Genomic DNA, 18,206 nt, shown 5'->3' with positions numbered 1-18,206 from the left:
TCACTGATAAAATCTCCATAATTATGTTTTCATACTGAAAAAGAGGATTGGTGAGCATGAGCTGTTGTACACACAAGGACGCACTCTGACAATGAATGATTACAAATATTTGCACCAGTTTTAATGACCCAGTCACACACTAAACAGAGACAAAATAAATTGAGTTTGGTTAAAAAGAGAGCATAACTTTATTTTAACAAGACATTTATGAGACAATACAGATGTTTACCTGGACTAAAACATCTCTTCAGGGTTTCCTTATTACAAGCATGGCCTAGTCAAACTATGTTCAAGATGTTTCATTCTACACAACCACTACTATATAAAAAAGATATAAAACCAATTTTCTGAAGCAGACAACAGAAAATTAAGTTGAATAACAAACCAGTCTTATTCTCAAACAGTGAACGGGGTGGAAAATAACTTTTCTTGATCTCTGAATAAGTGATAACCAACCAGTCACCAAAACAATGGACTTTTTAAGAGCTGGATCTTGCAGCGTTCATTCGCAGCACACCTTGTATGAATGTTACTCAAATCTGAGTTGTTTTAGCGGAGGTTGTTTATGTACAAAACAGGAAGGAAACAAAGGCAAGAATGAAAACACTACACATCAACAGTTATGTATAACTGTGAGCAGGACTTCTTCCGCATCGTATTGGTTCTGTGGTGGAAAATGGGACAAGCTGCAAAGCAGCCGTCTGGGGGGTGGAGGAAGATGTGGGAGAGTACTTGACATGCTAGTAGAGGCCTCCTGTCTGTTGTTGGAAAACGTCGATCGTATCTTCATCCTCCATTTCCAACTGTCAGGAATAAGGAAGGAAATTAAGTCAATTTGATATAAAACCCGATTTCATTAGATAACATGGCATTCATGACAAAAATGTACATAAATTAGCTGTGAATGGAAAACTTTTGTTAGAAGACATTTTGCATTTAACATTCTTTTGACATGCACAAATGTTCATTTGGTATTCTCAAAACAGGGAGGAATGTATAATGTATTATTGCTGGAATGGTGTTGTTCAAGCAAAATAGAGTGAATTGACATAATAAATCAGTTCCTCCCATGAGACTCCAGGATTACCTGTGCAGGTGTGTCTGTCTCGTTTATAGGCTGTCCATCGAACCGGAACCGGATTTGCCTAATCGTCAACCCCTACAGACACACAGATACTAAATTCCATTAAACTGTCTGGCACAAAACAATCTCTCCAAGCAAAATGTCCAAAGAAAACAACGTTTTCCCAACCCTTGCCAAGCAATCCATTAACAGTGTACGGCACTGAGGAAGCAAGGTTAGCCATTCCTTTAAAAACTCCTGTCGCTTCTCTACTATGTGAATGAAACCATTACAGAAAGGAAGGGATGAGAAGATAGGGAAGGGCGTTACTATATTGCCACCCCAAATCCACGTTGGCCGACATAATTTTTATCAGATAAAGGAAGAAAAAAACAGGATAGGGAGGGAAGTGGCTTCTACTCAACAAAGCCTGTAGAGCCTGGCCTACTTCCATGACTTCACTGGTCTAAAGAGACACACAAGATCCATTATGGGCACGCGCACACAGCATTGAGATTAGGCCTGGGCAAACCTGGATAAGACAGCACTAGAGAGCAAAGGCTCAGTTTCTACATCTCTGCCTCCATCTCTGTACTTGCCAGTGCAAGCAGCATGAACACAATCATTCAAAAAGACATGTAGAACAGAACAGCTCCAAGTGCACTAGGGAAGAGAACAAAAAGACCTTTGATATGTTGGGAGAATCCAAAGCCAAGAACCCTATTTTAAAAGTACTTATTAGGTAATGCAGTGTAAATCCCCTCAATTAGCCTATAAGATCATAAATAGCACAGATCAGATTGGCCATAATGATCCAGCAGTAAGGCTTAGTATTTACTAATCAGCCTACAGCCAGAGAGATAGGCAAGTTAAGCTTAAGCCTTACTAATGCAAATTGCATTGAATATGACAAGTACATTTGGTGCATATTAAAATAAAGGGTATTTGACCAAATAAAAAGTGTTTCAAGAACAAAAATCAGAAGAGTGGACAGTACAGAGTCATTACTACATTACATTTTAGTCATTTAGCAGACGCTTTTATCCAGAGCGACTTACAGGAGCAATTAGGGTTAAGTGCCTTGCTCAAAGACACCAAAAATATTTTTCACCTATTCGGGTAGGGGATTCGAAACAGCGACCTTCCAGTTACTGGCCCAATGCTCTTAACCACACATAGAGCGGGGACACTGGAATAATGAGGACGATGAAAAGGAAGATGATAATATGATGAAGACAACACAGCCCATAGCGTTCGTCTCCTGTCACAGACAATATAGACTACATCTGACAGTGAACAGATCAAAGAGATACAAGTGTATAAAAGGGTGCATGTATCGCGTTCTCTCTTCAATGAGTTTCCTTGTCCTCAATGGATAATATGAGCTGTCATCTTTCATCAACCCCTGTATTCCCATAGTTAGGGTCAGGACTTTTTCCAGGTCAGGTCATTAGGGAAAAGTTCCTGGGCCCATAGTCATAAAGCGTTTCAGAGTTCAGATGTATTAGTCATATACCTGTACACATGACATACGTGGAGTACACAGTGCAAAGAAATGCTTAGTTACAGGTTCACCTCTCGACAATAGGAAAGTAATTAAGTAAATAAAAGAGTACTAAAACGAAAAGCTCAATGAATAAGAACGAGGATAAAAATGTTCCTATGATACAAGGAGGCACTCAAACGAATTGAAGTAGGAAATTTAGAAATGTGCCAGGGAATTGTGCAATACAATGTGCGATAATAAATTCTAAATAGACATTGTGCAGGAATATTAATCATTCCTCTTCCTCTCAGGAGGAGAATGATGACATAGGACCAGTTTTGCCTTGGCCCGTTTAGATCACAATTAATAAATGACATGGACAGAGCGGGACCTGATCCTTGATCAGCACTCCCACTCTGAGACACTTTATGAATACTGGCCCTGGCCCTATGTATAGGGTAGAGGTGCTGCTAGTTGCTTATGACTTGGCCTCTGTCCAGAAACCACCTCTACCCCCTCGGCACATTATGCAGATTAAAAAGGACTTGATAGGTATAACCAATATGGTAGTAGCTCAACCTTGCCCTCTGATGCCGCTGCTGATGTTGTGCACTCAGTGGCATCATCATGGTTGCCATGTCAGACTCACCTGTCTCTCGCAGTACGCCTTCATGAGTTTGCTGAGCGGCGTGTGTCTCTTGATCTTGAACTGCACCACCGAGCCGTCCTGTCCCGCCACCTTCAGGTTTATGTGGTCGTTGTTTTCTGTTTTCACTCCCTCCTGATGGACACAACAAACATTGGGGGTGTATTCAGTGAGATGAAACGCAGATATAGTATAAATGTAATGTCTAGAATTACCATGATACCCTCTATTACATGTGACAGATAATCAAGTCTGTTAAAAGTCAAATAGTCCACCTAATTTCAGTTTAAGTGACAACAAAAGCAAGTATAGTGTAGAGAATTATTGTACCATTTAAACCGCTGTGAAATATCTTTTCCATAACCAAAAATATAGTCTTTTCAGTTGTTTGAAGCTGGTGTATAAAGTAAAAAAGTAAAAGACGTAAAAACTAAACTTAAGAATGGGAAGCATAGAAATAGCGCACATATAACAGATTTACCACTTCTTAAACTTGCTTTCAATGAGAATGACATATCTATAACTCACATTGCTATGTGAATTTTGTCAGGTCACCCAAAAAGTTACATATAGCAGCTTTAAACATGGCTAGCTCATATAGACAAACACTGAATACAATATATGGTAACCTAGCTGCTTCTAGAAACGCTAGCATTTACACACTAGGGTTGCTGGGAATTAGCTTGCAAAAAACAGAATAGTCCGCCGAAAGCCAGAAGTTAAATAAAATTAACTTTCATCTTACTCTGCCGATTGTCTGTAGGCTTGGACCTTATGTTGGGGGGAATTGGAATCTAATGGAACGTGTAATTAAACAGACTTTCCAAACATGGATCTGTTGTAGACCCATGCAGTGCCTCAGCGAGGTCAGTTCCTCTCTGCTTACCTCATGTCAAAATAAAAGTTATTGCTTTTTTTTGTGCTGGTATGGTGCCATGCAGGACTTTTATTTTTACACGAGCTAAGGGTAGAGCAATTCGGTCTACAATAGACCCACATTTGTAAATTCTGAATGTTCTATTAGATGTTTTTTCCTCAATGTCCCCTCTGCATAAAGACCAGTCCTACAGACAATCAACAGAGTAAGTTGAAATGGAATTTTATTTAAATTCTGGATTCTTGCAGACTATTCAATTTTTTTGCAAGCTAATTCCTAGTAATGCTAGTGTGTGAATACTAGCGTTGATAAAAGCAGCTAATGGTAACCTTGCCTGGGACGATCAGATACAAATGTTGCTTGGCTGATACAGTTGATGCAAAGCAAATTATCAGTCAGGTCCCAGGCTAATGGTAACCTTGATATGACCATCATTGATTTTAGGCCAGCAGAAACATTTACACAGAGTTTTTGTCAGCAGTGCACTGTCTGAATATAAGCAGTTTCTGAACAGTGAAAATAGACCAAATATTTAAAGTTTTATAGAACACTTACAAGGGCCTTGGATAGTTCTGCAGTGACATACATACAAGTTAATCTGTCTTGACTATTATTTACTTGTTCTAAAAGTCATGGCGCTGTGGCAATGTAATGAGACAAGATGTGCTTTTGGACAATGTTCAGTCTACCCCTAAGCCCAGAGTGGAATTTATCATGCTGACTACAGGATAGGTGCTTTTCACATTCTAGAATTCATCCAAATGACGACACATATTAAACATGTATGTGTCAAACATCTGATCATTGGTCAACACACACACACACACACAATTGATGCATTTCAAAATATTGATCATACTTTTACACATGAAAACACATAGGAGTAAAACATGGTTTTTAACACTGTCTCAGTCACACCATTTGACTCATTTGTAACATGCTGTGATAGTTGGCTCCATAAGCAGATGAGAGGGACCCTTGCTGTAGCCATGAATGAATGTAACAAGTTTGTAACTGAAGAAATTGACAAAGTGATGATTGATACAACCGCTTGGATCTGAACTGAGTTTGTCAGATTACATTTGCAAATACAAAAGATTAAGAACTGAAGAGAGCGCATGCATTGCTTACTATCATGTTCAGCTAGCAAACGCTAGTTGGCTGCGAATCAAGCAGCAAGCCACGCGCCCATGCAGGCGCGTGCACAGGTCTTCCGGTGTCTCCAATGGAGTACTTGCATTTTCAAAACTTGAGTCTACTAAGATCTCAAGTAAGGAAATATTACATGTACATTTTTCCTTAGTTCTATTTGTGTTATGTATGTGAAAAAATGTGATGAGATGTAAGCATATTTTCAAGCAACTCACCTTGGGTTTCTCGTCAGCCATGGTTACTCTATTTGCGCTTCTCTACGCCGCCACACAACGAATAGACGTGTACGCGCACGTACCCGCTCCCGATTAAAATACCGGCCTTACGTGCGCGATCACAAACACATGCTCGTGCCCTATACTTCACATTCATTGGCCAACGTTGGTCACAGGGTAAGATGTTGAGCGCTGGCAGAGGGCGGGAATGTCGTAATGCGCGTTTCTGTAACACGTGCACGCGCATTTATAACACGTTCCCTTTTGTTTTCTTTTATGAAAATATTCACCGAAAACGTCCTAATGCTTTGATGTTAACAGTGCCATTGCTGTACATTTGCTCAATAAAAATCTGGTTATTTAAGAAAGTGTACTGAAGGGTCAATGTTTGGGAATTTAAACCATTCTGGAATTTTGTCATGGAAGAGAGGACTGATCCTCAGTAGCCATTTTGTTTTTTTAGACCATAACATTCAGCCAACAAATTATGCAGTTGTACCACAGATGGAACAATGAAATATTTGTTTGTACAGTACTTGTACCAAAATAGAGATGATCCAGCAATAAACTAATGTTGCCCACACAGTATTGGATGGATGTTGATAAAGTCCAGAATGGTGCAACATTGTAAAAATCCCATATTTGCCATTGGAAATAGCCAAAATGTTATAAGGAACATTTCATTAGACAATGAATTATTACTCAAATCTGCACATTGGGGTATATAAATAACTGTTTGTATCTGGTGGCCATTAGTTCTTACCACTTTGAGAAAATTAGTACCAAAACATTATCATTGGTAGATATTGGTATAAATTGATTTTATTCATTGGGAAAAAAAATTATATATTCTCATGGCGACATTACTTGTCAAATTGACAACTGACTAATTGTGCCCCTTTAGTGCAAGCTTGCAGTTCTAGTCAGGCACGACACAGAATTCCTATGACATCAGACATGCGCACGCTTTGGGGTCCTGCAGCTGAATGGTTGAAGCGCCTAATTTCTGTGTTATATTATTTGAAATGTCAGTATTTGTATCGCTCGTGGATTAAGTTATATTTATTGATTCGCCTTATTGATTTGATCAAAGTGGGTGGTAATGGAGGAAGTAGATGTGGAGCCAACAACTACTGTAAGTACCGCTCGTGCACTGTTGTTGTGGAATCAAAATGTGTCCAGGGCAGGCTATGCAGCTAGCTAACGTTAGTTCGCTAACTAGCTGACACTTCATTCAAACGTCTCTGAGCTCAAGTGTCCACAATAATACTGGCAGCATTGCACAATGTTGATTTTTCATTTGTGATGACTGGTTTCAGTGGGTTGAAACTGGCAGCAAGGCAGAATAATCTCTAGAAGGTTAACTACGTCCACATAAATAAACGAACGAGGCGTTTCTCTCTTTCAGCCTATCCCTGGGTTCGACAGCAACCAAAAACACTTGGGATTTGTGTGGGGTCCTGGAGATATCCTGGTTTATGAGACCATTTACAAAGCATCAGGTAGATATGAGAGTTGGACGTATAACTTGGTAGTAAAGTCATGACTCAAATCATGTCAAAGTACAAAGCATCCTCCTTTCTAACTCACTCTCCCTGTGCATCTATTCAGGTGGATCTGCAGGGGGTTGTCCCTTTGTCCATGAGGTCAGGAAAGATGAGGACATCTATTCCCCTATTTTGCGTAAACTCTTCAATGAGTCCCATCACATTTTTGTTGGTCTGCAGAGGATCAGAGAGGATCTGCCCAGCAAGAACAAGAAACCCCAGTAAGGATGGGATAGACTACTTTCTCTTGTAACTCAAACTAGGGCTCTGAGTTTTCCTTTGTCATGTGGTCAGGAAAAGCTCCTGGTTCTAAATATAACCAGACAATGGTGATGTGTGTGACTTAATCTCATAGTAATCAAAATGTTTTGCATAGTAATGGGTGTGTACTCGTTTATCAATTTCACATATTTATTCAGGTTTGTCAGTATTAGCAAGAACTACAGGTCTGTGATTCGAGCATGTATGGAGGAACTCCAGCAAGTCGCAGGTATAGTATATGGCAACATTTCAACAATCATATGTTTATCTATGCAGTTCATAGACAGACTTAAGTAACATGCTATTTCCTCTCACTTTGCAGTTTCTACACAAGATGCAGCGTTGGCTACACAGTATGGAAATCAGGTAGAATACATGTCTGCGCCTATTCAGTTCGACTAACCACTTACCCTTATGTCAAGAGAACATAACCCAAGTAATATAACATTGAATCAGCAAACATGAGAAAATTATCTTGAGTCAACGATGAAGATGAACACCTTTAATGTTATACACTAAAACAGTCTGAGTTGTATCATAATGATTCCCTTGGCACGACTCTTCTCTCCTGTTTTTCATGATAGGTGTCAATCCTGCTGGCAGTAGAGCTGATCTGGAATCTTTGTGAAGTGTTGTTCATTGATGCAGCTCCAGGTAGAGTTTATATTTTGTGTTTCAACCTTGACGTTGCTTTGGACACAGAAGCATCCTCTAGGTGTGAACCATAGAGCTAGATAGAAGACTGATCTTTGTGTCTGTGATAGCATGGGCAGCACCATTGAGGCTATCTCCATTTTAAAGTAATCCATTTTCTATTTTTTCATTGGCTGCTCCTACAGGGGTTGCGTTAACACAGGATTCTGCATTTTTCACACAGATCTAAAATGCTTCGTATTGTAAATTCTGCTAGGCTTCAGTCAAGGTTTGCTCAAATAATCATGATTGTAAAATTACACATTTTGTGCTACAGTTACACTTCTCCACTTGGATGAAATATATTTGCTCTCGTCATTGGATCATCAGTGCCCTGGCTGATGTGTAGGCTACTTTTCTCCGGTACTTTCTTCCAGTATAGGTTTTCTCCAGTAGCAAGTTAAAATGCAATATTAACTTCAAGCTAAACATTAGAAATATGATGGCCATGCATAGTTTTTTTTTAATTATAGGCTAATTTACTTATGTCTGGCTGCTAGCCAAATAGCGTTGCACTTCTGTTGTCAACGATTTTGCACTAATGTATTTTGTGTAAAGAAACTACAGTTGCAAGCCCCTGATCACTCTAGTGAAGCCAAAAAACACTGTTGACTTTCAATATGAAACGCAGGTTAAATGGTTAAAAACACAGATTTTTTTAATGGTCTGTGTTTTGAAAATGCCGATTTCTGAAAGCCTACACGACCCCTGTCCAAACTCGTATGAATCCCCACCATTTTAAAGTAATCAACTGGGTGGAAGTCCTCACTGTCCACGCTAAAAGGGGTTATATCCATGATGAGTCATCTATCTCTATGGTGTGAACAGAACATTAATATTTTCTGCACCCTGTCTTTTGTATGTGGCCCTCCAGCTGGCTCCCTTGTGCTCCACCTCCTCGACTGGGTTAGGCTGCACAAGGCTGACGTGGATGAGAAGGCCAGGGAGGTGCTGGCGAGTGAGAGCCCCGCAGAGCACCAGGCCTACTGGGACGTGGTACGTACACATACACCCCTCTCCTGTCTTTCTCTGCCTTTTTAAAACTCTATTGGCACAGGGCGCACATACGTCAGACCGACTTTTGTCTTTGACCGGGCTCTACAGTGTGATATTTTACTCAGATATGCGCCTAAAAATAGATGTGCGAACTGAAAAAGTAATGTATGAGCATGTGATTTATATTGGGGAAAAAATTGCTGCCGTAGCTATTTTCAAAGTAAACCTGCTGTTTTTGTTTCATAGCTGGTAGCTAATCACACACAGAACTACAAATCCCATATAGCTTTCCCACCTCGAGCAGCAACAGCGCCTGGGGTGCTGTGTGCACTGTGAGTGAAGTGCTGAAAGATACATTTTTAGAAGTGCACAGCGTAGAAGTTGGTTGATTTCACCTGAAAGTCTACTAACGTGTGACTTTGTTCTCGTGTTTCTTGGCTATTTACATTGTTTTGTTCACACGCTATGTGGTTTTTCAATGTTAGTTTGAGCTTGCTCAACTGCTAGCGAAGAGACACGTCGGAGAACTCAAAGGGGCAGCTGAACATTGTTGTCTCACCTGAATTACTCATATTTGAGCGTACATTGTAATTGATTGAGCATGGAACACTCCAAAAAAACGTTTTATTCATAAACTTTTATTAATTTATTTTCATAAAAACACTTCCTCAAATACTTTCATTGTGCTCCTTAATTTCTTTGTGTGCTCCTACATTTTTCAACTGACGAGCACATGTGCTCCTTGTAAAAAATGTCAGCATAGAGCTCTGTTTGATCAAAACTTCTTTAGTGGATCCTCAAGACCTCCAGTGAAATTTTGAGGTGAATTTGCCTTTTTAATTGGTTCTCCATGATTGCTTCCAATGTGGTTGAAATAAACTCATTGATATACTATGTATTTTATCTGTGCAGACTTTCTTTGCCCAGTTTAACTCCTATAACTTATTTCTATTGTGTAATAACTGCTATTCATGTTTATTTGTGCACTAGTCTGTATGCAGATATTCTTTCTCCCCTATTGAACCCCACTGTCCCCCCTCTGTGTGTTTCCAGGTGATCAGCTACGTGCTGCAGGGCCGGATGGATGAGGCCAGGCAGGTCCTGGTGAAACAGGCAACTTTGCAGCCTGCAGCCAGGGCCATGTTCAAACTGCTGGACAACCTGCTCATGAAAATGCCCATCTTCAATGTACATAGTGCATTTCTATCTGAACGTTTCAACCTCCTGAACAGCACCCAGTTTTAACCACAGAATCAAGTAAAACACGTATATTATATGTATCTCTATGGTTGTAACTCTAGCTCTCTCTCCTCTGACATGTTACTGTAGCCTGGTGAGACTCAGACCCTGACAGAGTTTGATGTAAAGTGGAGACACTGGCGCGAGGAGGTGGACCGCTGTCTCCAGGACCAGTCCTTTGCCAGCAACCCCCACCTGGAGGACATCTGTAAGGTCAGTGGAACTGCCCAATACCTGTCCTGGCATCTGTGGTGATCAGTAGAGGTAGGTGACAGGTATACACAGTGTACAAAACATTAGGAACACATCATATTGAGTTGCACCCCCTTTTGCCTTCAGAACAGTCTAAATTCATCGGGCCATGGACTCTACAAGGTGTCAAACATTCCACAGGGATGCTGGCCCATGTTGACTCCAATGCTTCCCACAGTTGTCAAGTTGTCTAGATGTCCTTTGGGTGGTGGACCATTCTTGATACACACAGGAAACTGTTGAGCGTGAAACTCCGCAGCGTTGCAGTACTTGACACACTCAATCCAGTGCACCTGGCACCTATTACCATACCCGGTTCAAAGTCACTTAAATGTTTTGTCTTGTCCATTCACCCTCTGAATGGCACATATACACAATCCATGTCTCAATTGTTTCAAGGCATAAAAATCCTTCTTTAACCCGTCTCCTCCCCTTCATCTACACTGATTGAAGTGGATTTGCCAGGTGACATAAATAAGGGATCATAGCTTTCACCTGGTCAGTCTGTCATAGAAAGAGCCTAATGTTTTGTCAGTGTAGCTACCTATAGTATACAATGTATACCTTAGCCAAAAGGAACTCGCTCTGTATATGTAGAGTCCATTCTTTGGCTCTGTACCTGCATCTGTGAGTGTGCACTGTAAAGGAGCTAAAATAATCTCTTGTTGGTGCTGTCTGTCTCATCCATCTACTATCCATATGTTCCACCTGTTGATCCATTCATCCATCCATGGTTTATCTATACCCTCCTAAATATCCATCCATGGTTTATCCATACCCTCCTAAATATCCATCCATGGATTATCCATACCCTCCTAAATATCCATCCATGGATTATCCATACCCTCCTAAATATCCATCCATGGATTATCCATACCCTCCTAAATATCCATCCATGGTTTATCCATACCCTCCTAAATATCCATCCATGGTTTATCCATACCCTCCTAAATATCCATCCATGGATTATCCATACCCTCCTAAATATCCATCCATGGATTATCCATACCCTCCTAAATATCCATCCATGGATTATCCATACCCTCCTAAATATCCATCCATGGATTATCCATACCCTCCTAAATATCCATCCATGGATTATCCATACCCTCCTAAATATCCATCCATGGATTATCCATACCCTCCTAAATATCCATCCATGGATTATCCATACCCTCCTAAATATCCATCCATGGATTATCCATACCCTCCTAAATATCCATCCATGGATTATCCATACCCTCCTAAATATCCATCCATGGATTATCCATACCCTCCAAAATATCCATCCATGGATTATCCATACCCTCCAAAATATCCATCCATGGATTATCCATACCCTCCTAAATATCCATCCATGGATTATCCATACCCTCCAAAATATCCATCCATACCCTCCTAAATGAGTATCCATCCATGGATTATCCATCCCCTCCTAATTATCCATGTAGATCCTGGTTGGTGATGAGGATGTTCTCCTGGAGCACAAGGAGCTGCTGAGTACCTGGTATCACTTCCTGGTCACCAGACTGCTGTTCTCCCACCCCACTGTCAAGCCCACAGAGCTGCACTACTACGCACAGGTACTTACTACTACACTATACATGATACAGAGTTGCACTAGTATGCCCTGGGACTTACCACAACACTATGAGTAAGTGTCCTGTCCTATGTGTGTGTGTTCCAGTCTAGCATGCACATGTTCCTGGACACGAGGAGTGTCCCAGAGCCCCTGGACAGCATCCTGCTGGCAGCCTTTGAGTTTGACATCCACCAGGTCATCAAGGACTGCAGGTGAGGAGGAGTGTCTATAGACCATAGAAATACAGAAACCAAAGGAATTATATTTCTATGGTATAGAACCCAGGGAGAGTAGCTGTGTTGTTGCTAAGGTAACAGTAACTGCTAATGTGGATAAGATGAAATAAATGTGGGGGCTAGACACCCAATGTGATTTCCCCTCTCTCTCATGTTGACTACTGTTCAGTTTCATATGTTGTGATATATTTATGACATGTTATTTGTGCTTTCCAGCATTGCTCTCAACAACTGGTGGTTTGTGGGGCATCTGACTGACCTGCTGGACCACTGTAAACTGCTCCAGTCTCACAACCTACAGTAAGTTAAGCACACCACTGTCCCACAAAGGGTTGACATTCACTGCCAATATTGTTCTCATGGTAACATTGATCATAATCATAGAAAGTGAAGTTGGCGTGCTCAGCTCAAATGTTTGTGATAACAGGAAGTATTTGGGTGCCGGGTTCAAAGGGCATACACTTGAAATAAAGGAAGAACCCACACTCGCTGAAATATTTAGTGTTTTTTTAGCAGCAGAGGTCAGAACAAACGGAGGTGTTTGGGTGGCAGCCCTCGTCAACGTTGACCATAATAACATGTGTTCTCTGTTTGTGTTGATTAGTTTTGGCTCCAACCTGAGGGAGTTTCTACTGCTGGAGTACGCCTCAGGACTCTTCACCCATCACAGGTGAGACAGACCCACTAGTCTGGTTAGTAATAGATTGGACTATGTGCATAACTCCCAGTGCCAACATGTCTGTTTTTCTAATAGATAACTGTCACGTCTGCAAAACTACACATGCTGAGGTCCACTGTGTTCAGTAGTTATCTTTTATAGGAAGAGTGTTGTCGGCTATGCGTATAGGCCTCTTCCCCTGTTTGACCTCCTCCAGTGCTGCTCCTATTGGATGATTGGTTAAGCTGTGCATGATTAACAAGCTATTTCTCTCTGGTCCTCAGCCTGTGGCAGCTGGCTGTGGACTACTTTGACCACTGTCCAGAGTTTGGCCATGTGTACCTGGAGCTACAGATCGAGCGTGTTCCTCTGGACACGGAGCGCAAGGCCCTGAAGGTGATCAGGATCTGTGAGCAGAGGCAGATGACTGAACAAGGTAGATATGATGCCTACACGTAGGTACTCACGCGCTCTTATCCAAAACAGTTGTCCATCTTACTCTCATGCATGAAGCTCTCACTGAGACCCACATTCAGTCTCACTCCCTCAATCTCAACATGGACACTTACTAAAACACACATGGAAAATACATTCAAACTCCCGCTGATTTCTGTCATGCCTGTTGTGGATATTACCCCCTAACTCTTTGGTGTAATGTCTCTCTCTGTGTTGCAGTGAGGAGCATCTGTAAGATCATGGCCAAGAAGGCCCTGAGGAACAACAGACTGGGCTCTGCTCTCTCCTGGAGCATCAGAGCCAAAGATGCTGCCTTCGCCACCCTCATATCAGAGAGGTGCTGTATGTCTACACGAGGTTTTACTGATCCTGACCATGTGACCTGTTCAGTCGTCGGCCTGTTTTCAATTCTTTGAAAATGCCTTCTTCCTTCCTCCTTTCCTTGATGTAACCACTGATCTAACATGAGGGGGTTTATGAAAGCTACGTAGTGGAGTCACCGCGTTAGATCTGGAGTTACTTCAAGAAGGGCAGCAAAGATGTCCTCCCATGACATCTGCTTCCACACCACTAGCTACCAGACCACCCTGTAGTCGCTCACTCTCTCGCTCACTCCCCACCCCCTGTGGGTTTAACCCAGTCTGTAGCCTAGATATACTGTATCTCTGTGGTCTATAGATGTATCTCCATGGTCTGTATCTCAGGTTTCTCCAGGACTACTGCGCCAAAGGGACCTTCTCTGATCTGGACCTGATTGACAACCTGGGTCCAGCCATGCTGCTCAGTGACAGGCTTACTTTTCTAGGTATGGGGTGCAGACGTGTACATACACAGACATGAAGCACTGTGAACACACAAACACACACAAGCCAACACTCTTTGGCAGGGCTCTAAGCTGACCTGTTTTACAAGGAGCACGTGTGCGCCTAAGTTGAAAAATATAGGCGCACACAAAGAAATTCAGGAGCACAAATCAAAATATATTTGCGGTAATAAAGGTAGAATCGTACGTTTTTCTAGGCACACTGGTGCTCCTCAATAAAAACTCCAGGTCACACAGCAAAATATTTAGGCGCATATGTGAGTAAAATGGTTGCACTGTAGAGACCTGCTTGGTGTTGCATGTTAACTTGACATTCAGTCAGCCACATATCACTCTCACACACACACTGGCTCAGACCCATAATGTATTTTGGCCTTTCTATTAGATGATTTACTCTCACATAGGAGAAAAGTGGTCCATATAAGGCTGCAGTCTGTGGCCTAATGCTGTTGTAACAGCTGATGATAACCTACAGCTGGGGAAAATGTAACATGAGTGTAATGTCTCACTTTACACTGAGTCACTCATCAAGGCAGAACTAACTGTTCATTGACTATGAAGTGCACTGCTCAAAAAAATAAAGGGAACACTTAAACAACACAATGTAACTCCAAGTCAATCACACTTCTGTGAAATCAAACTGTCCACTTAGGAAGCAACACTGATTGACAATAAATTTCACATGCTGTTGTGCAAATGGAATAGACAACAGGTGGAAATTATAGGCAATTAGCAAGACACCCCCAATAAAGGAGTGGTTCTGCAGGTGGTGACCACAGACCACTTCTCAGTTCCTATGCTTCCTGGCTGATGTTTTGGTCACTTTTGAATGCTGGCGGTGCTTTCACTCTAGTGGTAGCATGAGACGGAGTCTACAACCCACACAAGTGGCACAGGTAGTGCAGCTCATCCAGGATGGCACATCAATGCGAGCTGTGGCAAGAAGGTTTGCTGTGTCTGTCAGCATAGTGTCCAGAGCATGGAGGCGCTACCAGGAGACAGGCCAGTACATCAGGAGACATGGAGGAGGCCGTAGGAGGGCAACAACCCAGCAGCAGGACCACTACCTCCGCCTTTGTGCAAGGAGGAGCAGGAGGAGCACTGCCAGAGCCCTGCAAAATGACCTCCAGCAGGCCACAAATGTGCATGTGTCTGCTCAAACGGTCAGAAACAGACTCTATGAGGGCCCGACGTCCACAGGTGGGGGTTGTGATTACAGCCCAACACCGTGCAGGACGTTTGGCATTTGCCAGAGAACACCAAGATTGGCAAATTCGCCACTGGCGCCCTGTGCTCTTCACAGATGAAAGCAGGTTCACACTGAGCACCTGACAGACGTGACAGAGTCTGGAGATGCCGTGGAGAACGTTCTGCTGCCTGCAACATCCTCCAGCATGACCAGTTTGGCGGTGGGTCAGTCATGGTGTGGGGTGGCATTTCTTTGGGGGGGCCGCACAGCCCTCCATGTGCTCGCCAGAGGTAGCCTGACTGCCTTTAGGTACCGAGATGAGATCCTCAGACCCCTTGTGAGACCATATGCTGGTGCGGTTGGCCCTGGGTTCCTCCTAATGCAAGACAATGCTAGACCTCATGTGGCTGGAGTGTGTCAGCAGTTCCTGCAAGAGGAAGGCATTGATGCTATGGACTGGCCCGCCCGTTCCCCAGACCTGAATCCAATTGAGCACATCTGGGACATCATGTCTCGCTCCATCCACCAATGCCACGTTGCACCACAGACTGCCCAGGAGTTGGCATCAGGAGCATGCCCAGGCGTTGTAGGGAGGTCATACAGGCACGTGGAGGCCACACACACTACTGAGCCTCATTTTGACTTGTTTTAAGGACATTACATCAAAGTTGGATCAGCCTGTAGTGTGGTTTTCCACTTTAATTTTGAGTGTGACTCCAAATCCAGACCTCCATGGGTTGATAAATTGGATTTCCATTGATTGTTTTTGTGTGATTTTGTTGTCAGCACATTCAACTATGTAAAGAAAAAAGTTTTTAATAAGATTATTTCTTTCATTCAGATCTAGGATGTGTTGTTTAAGTGTTCCCTTTATTTTTTTGAGCAGTGTATAATGTTATCTTGTTCTTAAACAATCAAGTGGAACCACAGTGTATTTACATTTAGGCCATACAAGTTCCACCAGTGCTGTAGAATGAGAATTCAATTTCTAAACAATTCTACAGTGACCATATTGGGTGTTCCATCTGGCATCATGTGAGATTGATAGATGGTTCTCACATCATTTCTGGGAATTTGGTGCACTTCTCAGTGTTCTATACTTGAAACTGTGGCAAATACATTTTACACCATACTATGTCATTGATACTGTCTGTGTGACCAATGATACCAATGAGAGAGCATTGTGATTGTATCCATTTGTTAATTCTGTTCCCCTCCTGTCCTGGGACATATTCATTAGGCACCATTTACGTAAGGAAACAGGATGGACTACCTGAACTTGTCCAATAATAAATGCGTGTTATCGCTTTCTGTAGAGAAACAGTTTTTGCAACGCTTTGCCTTGATGAATGTGATCCTGTTGTCTGCAGGGAAGTACCGTGAGTTCCATCGGCTGTACGGCGAGAAGCGTTTCTCGGACGCCGCCAAGCTCCTCCTCTCCCTGATGACGGCCAAGATCGCCCCACGTTCCTTCTGGATGACTCTGCTGACCGATGCCCTGCCCCTGCTGGAGCAGAAAGAGGTCAACTGGCCCGCAGCATTAACTTCCATCCTTGACTTAACATTGAAATTAACTTCTTTGTACTTACCTAGTGTATAGCATATTCCATAGATTGAATTTCACTTTTTTTGGTTTACTAACTAACTATGAACGGCAAAACATCTTTGTAATCTTAAAGAAAATAGACTAATGGCATATTATTTATTTATTTATTTATTTATTTATTTATTTATTTAATTATATGTCAAAATATTTAAATTAAGAGATCTCCTTACCTTACTGATTCCTATCAGATCTGTATCTCTGAATATATGATCTTACCTTTTGTCTTCGGAAGGTAGTTTTGTAGATGGTGCCTCTTTAGGCTAATGGCCTTTTGTTGCAGTCAGTTGCTCATCTCTGTGCTTGTCCTCTTGCAGGTGATCTTCTCTGCTGATCAAACTCATAAGCTGATGTTCTGTCTGGAGGAGCTGACCTCAGGGAAGAGTGTTCCCAACCCAGACAGACCCATGCAGGTACTGGGTTACACCCCCCCTTACCCTATATCTAATGTCTGTTTCCCTTTCAATCTCCTAATACACTGTTTTATAATATGCTCTAATCTCTACAGTTGCTTAGCCCGGGGTTAGCAACTGTTCACACTGCACTAAGAGCCTCCTTAGCCCGGGGTTAGCAACTGTTCACACTGCACTAAGAGCCTCCTTAGCCCGGGTTAAGCAACTGTTCACACTGCACTAAGAGCTTCCTTAGCCCACGGCTAACCGACTTCACACTTGCACATTCTAAAATGGGTTAACACCAACCTTAGCACAGGGCTAAGCTGGCCCTGCTCCAGAGAGGAGTTAGCACAGACTTTTCATAGCTAGCCAATCACACAGTTCCATTGTCACCTAATTTGAATATTGTATTCCAGAAAAGTGACTTGGTTTCATTAACATCAAGTATTATATAATTATGAGAAGGGGTTACCAAGAACATTTTCCAAAAGGATTAATTCAAGGTAGAAAGTAGTAGTTGGTGTGCTCAACCCAAAAAATCTATTTATTTTAGCTCACTTTTCTCGAGTGCTCCTTTCTACTTCGAATTAGTCCTTTTGGAAGTTTTTCTTGGTAAGCTCTTGTCATGATTTTTGTCTGTTGTTTAGCAGCCCTCCTTTCCTGTTTGCTGAAGCGTGAAGGCCCAGTTACACCATTACATCATATGGAATCAGTAAAAACATTCTGATGAGGATGATCCATTAAATGTGTTTCCCTGTGTGTTTTCAGGATGAGGACATCGAGACGACCAAGATTGAGCTCCTGCGGCTAGCGCTAGCCCGTAACCTGGCCATGGCC

At 42.2% G+C, this 18,206-nt stretch overlaps 2 protein-coding genes across 3 annotated transcripts in view; one reads left to right on the top strand and one right to left on the bottom strand.

Moving 5' to 3' along the window:
- Window positions 1–164: 164 nt before the first annotated feature.
- LOC106606606 (small ubiquitin-related modifier 2) lies at window positions 165–5,646 on the bottom strand. Of its 2 annotated transcripts, XM_014202933.2 has the most exons (4): window positions 5,440–5,646; window positions 3,199–3,330; window positions 1,088–1,159; window positions 165–803 (listed from the first exon to the last, which is right to left on the bottom strand). In XM_014202933.2, the coding sequence occupies exons 1-4, from the start codon at window positions 5,458–5,460 to the stop codon at window positions 741–743; spliced, it is 288 nt and encodes a 95-aa protein (XP_014058408.1). In that variant the 5' UTR covers window positions 5,461–5,646; the 3' UTR covers window positions 165–740. The 2 variants fall into 2 exon arrangements, with proteins under 2 accessions (XP_014058408.1, XP_014058409.1); XM_014202934.3 differs by lacking the exon at window positions 1,088–1,159.
- A 759-nt stretch (window positions 5,647–6,405) lies between these two features.
- The window catches only part of LOC106606607 (nuclear pore complex protein Nup85), an 11,923-nt gene continuing 122 nt past the window's right edge, over window positions 6,406–18,206 (top strand). The window contains exons 1-19 of the mRNA XM_014202936.3: window positions 6,406–6,574; window positions 6,848–6,941; window positions 7,051–7,207; window positions 7,406–7,476; window positions 7,570–7,613; window positions 7,832–7,901; window positions 8,815–8,936; window positions 9,990–10,124; window positions 10,266–10,388; window positions 11,879–12,010; window positions 12,115–12,221; window positions 12,462–12,545; window positions 12,850–12,915; window positions 13,188–13,339; window positions 13,579–13,696; window positions 14,064–14,164; window positions 16,742–16,893; window positions 17,292–17,387; window positions 18,138–18,206. The exon at window positions 18,138–18,206 is cut by the window's right edge and continues 122 nt beyond it. Coding sequence (XP_014058411.2) covers window positions 6,542–6,574; window positions 6,848–6,941; window positions 7,051–7,207; window positions 7,406–7,476; window positions 7,570–7,613; window positions 7,832–7,901; window positions 8,815–8,936; window positions 9,990–10,124; window positions 10,266–10,388; window positions 11,879–12,010; window positions 12,115–12,221; window positions 12,462–12,545; window positions 12,850–12,915; window positions 13,188–13,339; window positions 13,579–13,696; window positions 14,064–14,164; window positions 16,742–16,893; window positions 17,292–17,387; window positions 18,138–18,206 — 1,926 coding nt within the window. The 5' untranslated portion in view covers window positions 6,406–6,541. The remainder of the gene's footprint in view (window positions 6,575–6,847; window positions 6,942–7,050; window positions 7,208–7,405; window positions 7,477–7,569; window positions 7,614–7,831; window positions 7,902–8,814; window positions 8,937–9,989; window positions 10,125–10,265; window positions 10,389–11,878; window positions 12,011–12,114; window positions 12,222–12,461; window positions 12,546–12,849; window positions 12,916–13,187; window positions 13,340–13,578; window positions 13,697–14,063; window positions 14,165–16,741; window positions 16,894–17,291; window positions 17,388–18,137) is intronic.

This window comes from Salmo salar, chromosome 03, assembly GCF_965601325.2.
Source record: "Salmo salar chromosome 03, fSalSal1, whole genome shotgun sequence".
In the NCBI taxonomy this organism is placed as follows: domain Eukaryota; kingdom Metazoa; phylum Chordata; class Actinopteri; order Salmoniformes; family Salmonidae; genus Salmo; species Salmo salar.
The sequence above is the reverse complement of the archived record's forward strand: the minus strand, read 5'-3'. Positions and strand labels throughout refer to the sequence as shown.

What these genes read in the sequence shown, in the direction of transcription:
- LOC106606606 (XM_014202933.2), bottom strand. Translation starts at nt 5,460, where the DNA reads ATGGCTGACGAGAAACCCAAG. An exon ending in TGGCTGACGAGAAACCCAAG is followed by an intron (nt 3,331 to 5,439) that starts GTGAGTTGCTTG and finishes TGTGTCCATCAG; the next exon opens with GAGGGAGTGAAAACAGAAAA. An exon ending in AGACAGACACACCTGCACAG is followed by an intron (nt 804 to 1,087) that starts GTAATCCTGGAG and finishes TATTCCTGACAG; the next exon opens with TTGGAAATGGAGGATGAAGA.